Source organism: Triticum aestivum, chromosome 5A (assembly GCF_018294505.1).
Source record: "Triticum aestivum cultivar Chinese Spring chromosome 5A, IWGSC CS RefSeq v2.1, whole genome shotgun sequence".
NCBI lineage: Eukaryota > Viridiplantae > Streptophyta > Magnoliopsida > Poales > Poaceae > Triticum > Triticum aestivum.
This window is the reverse complement of record NC_057806.1, coordinates 100,719,487-100,726,412: the sequence shown is the minus strand read 5'-3', so window position 1 is coordinate 100,726,412 and position 6,926 is coordinate 100,719,487. Positions and strand designations below refer to the sequence as shown.

The 6,926-nt window shown below is 46.6% G+C and overlaps 1 protein-coding gene across 3 annotated transcripts; it reads right to left on the bottom strand.

Moving 5' to 3' along the window:
- Nucleotides 1-598: 598 nt before the first annotated feature.
- Nucleotides 599-6,134, bottom strand: LOC123102485 (factor of DNA methylation 2). Of its 3 annotated transcripts, none has more exons than XM_044523866.1 (8): nt 5,922-6,134; nt 5,260-5,320; nt 4,646-4,876; nt 4,318-4,556; nt 3,663-3,863; nt 3,317-3,526; nt 2,986-3,224; nt 599-869 (listed from the first exon to the last, which is right to left on the bottom strand). In XM_044523866.1, the coding sequence occupies exons 3-8, from the start codon at nt 4,869-4,871 to the stop codon at nt 791-793; spliced, it is 1,194 nt and encodes a 397-aa protein (XP_044379801.1). In that variant the 5' UTR covers nt 4,872-4,876; nt 5,260-5,320; nt 5,922-6,134; the 3' UTR covers nt 599-790. The 3 variants fall into 3 exon arrangements, with proteins under 3 accessions (XP_044379801.1, XP_044379803.1, XP_044379802.1); XM_044523868.1 differs by having other exon boundaries at nt 3,687-3,863; XM_044523867.1 differs by having other exon boundaries at nt 5,741-5,927.
- Between the last annotated feature and the right edge of the window lie 792 nt (nt 6,135-6,926).

Here is a 6,926-nt window from a genome sequence, read left to right as displayed (position 1 = left end):
CACACACAATATGAAAATATAATTTATAAGTAATTTCATGGCACTAATTTGGTGTTCTATATGTTAATATATTTTTCTATGGGTTTGGTCAGACTTAAAGAAGTTCAAGAGAAAGCTAGAACTTAAATTATTTTGAAACTGAGGAAGTGGTATTTACGAGCATAAATTATGTTGGCCATAGCATCCATGTGGACATGTATGGATCAGCGAGCAAAGGTCTAATGAATTCTGCACCAGTTTTAATAGTTGGATGGTGTACACACAGCAAGAGTAAGGGCTCTGACACAAACTTTATTGTCTACAATGATATAAAAAAATTATTGCCTACAATGCATGGTGATAATATTTTTCAATAAAAATAGGCTCCCTTCTATATTAATTTCACACACACACAAATGAAATTCAGCAGTAACCACCGGTGTGTCTGAAGACTATAGAAGAAGAGGTCCTTCAGATACATTCCACAATCTAGACAGCAATGTTAATGCCGTAGTCAAATAAACCAAGGGCGCACTAGCATTCTGAGACCAAGCTATTATTCTTCACTAACCAGGTATCAAACAGAAAGAAAAGCCACTCCAAGGAGAACACTAGAACATTGAAGAAGAAGCGTGAAATGAAAATGGCACCAAAGTCAGTAACAAATTCATGCATCAGAGTTCTTGTCAGAAGTTGAAACCAAGGTAACACCGAAGCAGCGACATACTGATACAACAGAGTTCTAATCAGACGCATGAAATGGTTGCGCAAAATAAAAGCCTGCTAAGATCATGACTTCCCTCTGATGACTTCATTCATTACTTGCTGCCGACAGATCTTTCACTGGGTCATGCATGCTCACAGTGGCAGTACACATTGTTCTCCTGGACCTACGCAAGAAGCCAGGAACAGACCGTAAGCATGAGCTCGACGTGGAAAACAGTGGCAACATAGAAACTTGATTCTCAAGGATAAATATCTTTATGGTTTTGATAATGTAAGAGAAATCCACAATGCATATTTGCATAGACGCGTCATGTTATGAGTTTTAGATCAGAGGAGGCAAGGTCTGCGTGCCGCTTCCTTTCGATTCCACATGCCGCTTCCTTTCTGAGTTAAAACCGCACTAAAAGGAATCTCGAAATTTCACATGAGCAATTCAAATTTAGTTGTGTCAGTTGTGTTGTTTCAGCCACCTTTTTTTCTTAGAAAAGGAGGATTACCCCCGGCCTCTGCATCTGAGCGATGCATGCAGCCATTTTATTAATTATTCTCAGAGACCTTACAAATCATTACATCAGTAAGCCTGAAGCCACCATCTTCGCGACACCTGTCGCTACTCCTATTCCCTTGATGTAGGGGTGCCGAATGTCCGAGCCTAATACCAAACAGACATCGCACAAAAACCTAACATCTAATGCCGGTTGCCCCATCCCAGCCACTTACCGGGAATGGGTCACACACCGGTCCGGCGCACTCATCGAGGCTACCGCAGCCGTCATCCACCTAACCATCTTCAGAGCAGGTACCGACGCAAAGACCTTGCTAGGTCAGCTGTCGACGCCACCATGACGCCAGACAGCGCCGCCGCCCTGCGCTCGTCCATCTAGCCGCATCTGTCGTCAATATCCAGCTGCACCATGCCGCCAATACTCGTCGTCATCGACGCGGTAGAAACAACGCCGCACCTCCTGGCAACCTCCACACCATCGCCACTGCTGGAGCTACCGGAGTCCATCACCCACAGCATCTCTCCGCCGAACATCAGAACCTCCCAAGACGGCGCCTCCATGGAGGGTACGACGCGAAGGACGCCGCCGCCGCCCAATCCAGACTGAATTTTGGACTTTCGTCCGGGAGGGGTTCGGAGATGGATAGGAGAGACCTCGACATCGCCTCCACGGAGGGTAATAGCGTCGAGAGACGTCGCCGATGCCGGACCGAACAAGCCGATCAAAGTTTCCTCCAGTCCCCATCCTATACCACCAAAACTCCATCGGCTCCGGATCCGGCTGGACCACGAACTGGAACCTGCAGAGATGAAAGAGCCATGGGGTCCAACCCACCATGAAGGAGGATCGAGAAGACTCCATCGTAGATCTCCAAGCGCCGAATCCAGCGATCCGGCGTGGTCAGCGACGACCACCACCACCCCGCGGTGGCTGATGGCGTTCAAGCCCAAGACCCAGATTGGATCCGATCTGAACCCGGCAGCGCCCGCGACCACCGATCTTTCCACCACGCAGCCGTCACCACGCCGCGAGCAGGCCTCCGCCGCCGCCGCGCCACACGACGTCGCCAGGAAACCTGCCGCGCCACGCCGCCCAACCCCACGCTAGTCCGGCGCCCCGTCCGATCTGGCTGCCCCGCGCCAGCCGAGATAGACAAGAGGGCGATACGCCCCGCCGCCGCCCAGCCGGCCAAGCTTTGCCCGGCGGCGCTGCGGACGGCGGCGAGGGGAGGTGGAGGCGGGAGGAGGGACGAGAGGACGGCCGCTAGGGTTCCCCCTGGGTCGCCCGCGGGGGCGACACGAGGGGGACGAGGGGGACGAGGGGGACCTGGCCTCACGTTCAGCCACCTAGACCTAGTCATCATGCCCTGCAGCGACACAAACACTGTCCTATTTTACTGAGCAGGATAAATACCAAATAGTCATCTCCCCTTTAGGGTGGCTGAACATATTTTTGAAATGAAGTGTTTTCCTGTCTGACTTTTCATTAACACACAGAGTTCAGCAGAGCACACTGGATGTCTAAACAGAATATGCATGAATCTAACAAATGGTAATAAGTAACATTTTGATGCCTTAAATGATTAAAGATAAGCTAATGCTTAAGGCAAAAGCAGTGACCGCGACACATGTGACTGCCACAAGCCCACAACTGAAACACAAATTCTGATGCTCCAACAAGGATCCATGACATGCACATATAAAAAAATACACAACAAAATCAGCAAGATGCATCTACCAAGGCTGTAACAAGTTTATAATCACCGACACCATACCTGTATGTCAGATGGACCCGCTTGAGTTTCTTTACATTGTCCAAGATACAGTCAACACACTCCCCAAGAGTGGCCTTCCTCCCTTCCTTATAGTTCCATAGCTCGAAGGCATCATCTGTTCCATCAGTGTTGTACTCTTTCCTCTCAACCAATGCACTAATGACAGCATTGTAGGGTCCTTCTCCCCATGCCATCTTCAGTCCTTGCAGCTTATCATCATCAACATCTATGACCTCCTCCTAGTCACGTAAGCCACACAAAATCTGTTAACCTTAAGAACTAATGAAGCACATGCTGCAAGTTACAACGATGCTTTCAGTAAACGAGTTACCTGATGATTGCCATCAACTATGACAGATTTGAAGGGTTTCCAGTTTGGACTAGCGAGTAGTTCCTGCCACAGGGTGTACAGTTCAGAAGATTTCGCGCCAGCATATTTAGGGGCCAGCTTGACAGCACAAGCATCCCGGAATGGCTTCTCACTTAGTTTCCCCATTTTCTTTATCCCAATAAACTGCCCACCATCAATTTCAGAGAACCCCTGAAATATCAATTTGGATATAACATTAATCGACCAGCTCTCACGCACCTCAAATTTACAAATTTAGCACTTATATATGTAGCGTATATGCATATCCTCACTGCAAGATCATGGACCTAGAATGTATGCAATATACCAGTTCAAGTTTGTATGAGAAAACCTTGATCAGCTTTTGTCTAACCACCTCCTGGTCGTCATCTCTGCCTGAATGCTGGCCAGCGGTTGGGTCATTTGGCACCTGCGGATAGGACCTCTGTTTTTTACAGCGATGTCTGTCTGTGTCATTGTCCGATGATCCTTGGAGCAAGATAGCCCGTTTATGTGATAATCTTGTTACCTGCTTACACAGAGAGACTCCTATAATCATAAACATAGGCCAACAAGAAAAAATACCAAACATGAGGCTATTCTATCAAGGACAGAGAATCAGCCTAGAAGTTCGACAATGTTTAAGAATGAAAAAACTACATAAATAAAACAGAGGAAATTCTGTGCTCCATGATTGTTCATTGCATTTATGCCACTGATTCCAAAAAAGAGAGATATTTCATCGGCTTTGGTAGAATACTAGCGAAAAAACTAAACACATGGAAAGGTTCAGAGGTAGTCAGTTTATAGAGTAATAGAAAACCATTAAGGTGTTAGTGCATCTAGAAAATGAAGAATTAAGTCAGAAGCTCCAAATTCTAAATAGTTGTGGTGAATGGCTGATGATGCTGCAAGATTAAAATTATGAGGCCACCGAAGCTCCAAATTCTAAATAGTTGTGGTAAATGGCTTTTAGTGTTTACCATTTTGGAACGAGCAGGCTCAGAAGCACTTCCAATTTGCTGCTCATGTTGAGTGTGCATGGCTTCACTCTCCTGAAGCTTCTTCCTTAGAACCTTCAGGTCTTTGTTCTTCTGAGCAAGTTGCTCTTTTGCCACAGCAAGCTCCTCCTTTGCTCCCACATGCTCATATTTTATTTCTTTAAGCTCCTTCTTTACCATTTCAAGCTGCTCCGCCATTGGTGCCACCAGCGCATTAATCACTGCCACCAAATGAGTGCAGCATCAAACATCAGGATCCTAACAAAACTGGTTTAGAATCAGAACTCAAACAACATGAAAGTTCACAGACCTTCATGATCATGCTGGAGTTTTTCCTTTTCTTCCATGACCTTATCAATAGTATTCAGGAATTCGGTGTTCTCAGCCAAGAGCTTATTCTTTTCTTCTACAACTTTATCAACCATAGTCTTGATATCCAGGTACTCGACAGCGGCATCCCTATGGTAGTATATCTTGGATTCAAGCTTTGAAGTCAAAGCATCAATAGAGACATCCCTTCCTCTGCCGTTTGCCATGTAGCCTGCAAGTTCATGGCTAACAGAATATCACAAACATAGTCACATTACACCACATTATACTACTACTAGTGCTAGTGCCGCTGTGGTGGTTACCTGTGGCTTAGTTTGTAACTAAAAGTGCTTTTATGAACCAAAATAGCTCATTGATATGCAGTATGAACATAGTAATAGAATGGATAAGAAACACCCATCATAGGAAAATAAGCACAAGACACCCCTCTCACTAAAGTTCATAAATCGCCCCCCTTGGCATGTTCCTCATTTTCAGCTCACACAATTTATGATTGGGAAAACACAGGAAACAGACACACAAGTGTTATATCATCCAAGGTGAAGGAACAGCTATGCGCTCATGCGATCCAAGATGATGAGGAAAAAACCTCACCTTTACAAATGGTTCAGCCAAGATGCTGCCTCCACTACCGCCGGTCCGGCCTCAAACTGATCTGCAGAGGGAAACAATCGATTAGGTGACTGAAAGACTGAAGGGGTTTAGGGCTTTAGGAAACACAAAAACTGAATTTCGAATCTGCGAACAAAATAGGATGGGGATGATCCAGGAAGAAACCCAGGAAACAGAGCAGCAACACATTTCCTCCAACTTCCGAAAAGGACGCACAAAAAAAGGTTGCAAGATCAGAAACTGTTCTTCCGGGCATGAATCCCAAAATCACAAATTTAGGCTTCCGATTCCGAAATAAGAGAGTTGAAAACACAAGTTACGGAATAAACATTTGTTCGGAACCTGCAAAAAGAGACCAAATTGCGGCGAAGGACTGGGTAAGGGGAAACACTGTGGTCCAGTCCTTTCCTCCCCTCCAAGAAAGAAAGAAGAACAACACAAGAAGTGGGAAATTTTGACGAACCGAGAGCAAAGGCTCTTGGCACACAGACAAGAACCTCCCTTCAGCCCTGTCAGGAATCCACAAAGAAACGTCCACGGAGGCTTAAGCACAAACAAGAACACGGAGGCGACGAGAATACACCCGGAGCACAGAGAACGAACGGGAATAGCAAGGGGAGGGGAGGGTAAAGTGAATGCGGTACCGGAGCTTCGGGGCTTTTCCCTTCTCGCGCATCAGCACATGGGAGGAAGAATACCAAGGAGGGGAAGGAGGGCCAGGGGACGGAAACGGAATGGCGCGTGAGGAGCTAAAGCGCGCCGTTGCAACGGGGAAGAGGAGTAGAGGACGAGACCCGAGGGATGTAGCCGGCTGCGCCGCACGTGCCAGGCACGCTTCGCACCACTAGGCAGGCAACGGGCGGGGTCTTCTGTGTGCTGCAAAGGAGCTTTATGCTAGTCACATTTCTAAAAACTAGTCTTTTTTGCGAAATAACTCTTATATTACTCAATTATTAGTGATTACATTCTCGCGAGGCAATACATAAGACTTCATCTAGAGCTGAGCCGAGCCAAACCATGGTTCGGCCCTGCCTTCTACCAAAACTAGCCATGGCATGACTAACACAATTGCCCGAACGACGGATATGAGTAATAGAAGAGTCTCATTCTCCCATGCTTAGCTTAATCTCTCCAATCAGAAAGCATATCTTGAAAAGTTGTGACCCACGTCTTTTGCCATTGCAACAGCCTCAACACAATCAGACTCAACATCTATAGAAAGTGAGCTCCATTGCAACGCCAAACTGAGACCCTCCTAGATAGCCAAGAACTCAGACTCGAGCACGTCCTCGCAATCATAAACAAATCTGCAAGCGCTGAAGATAATGTTACCATCATGATCCCGCAAGATCATGCCAGTTCCAGCACTCCCATTCAAGACAAATCCATTAGTATTTAGCTTTACCCGTCCTTCGCTTGGGGGACCCAAGGGCTACTGCTTTGTATTGGTACAGCATCGACCACTCTCGGTTCTGGAAAGCACTGGGCAGGAACCATCTTGCCTTTGACGTAATAAGCATCTGGGCCGGCACTCAAGTTTGCCAAGGAATTAAAATAACTCTCAAGAAACTGGACTGATGCATCAACAGGAGGAGCCGGCTTTGAATGCACAACTTCGTTTCTGACATGCCAAATCCTCCATAGAAGCA

Coding starts and splice junctions, on each gene's coding strand:
- LOC123102485 (XM_044523866.1), bottom strand. CDS start 4,871: ATGGCAAACGGCAGAGGAAGGGATGTCTCTATTGATGCTTTGACTTCA. Junction 4,557..4,645: donor ACTCCAGCATGATCATGAAG/GTCTGTGAACTT, acceptor ATTTGGTGGCAG/TGATTAATGCGCTGGTGGCA. Junction 3,864..4,317: donor AGCCTGCTCGTTCCAAAATG/GTAAACACTAAA, acceptor CTGTGTAAGCAG/GTAACAAGATTATCACATAA.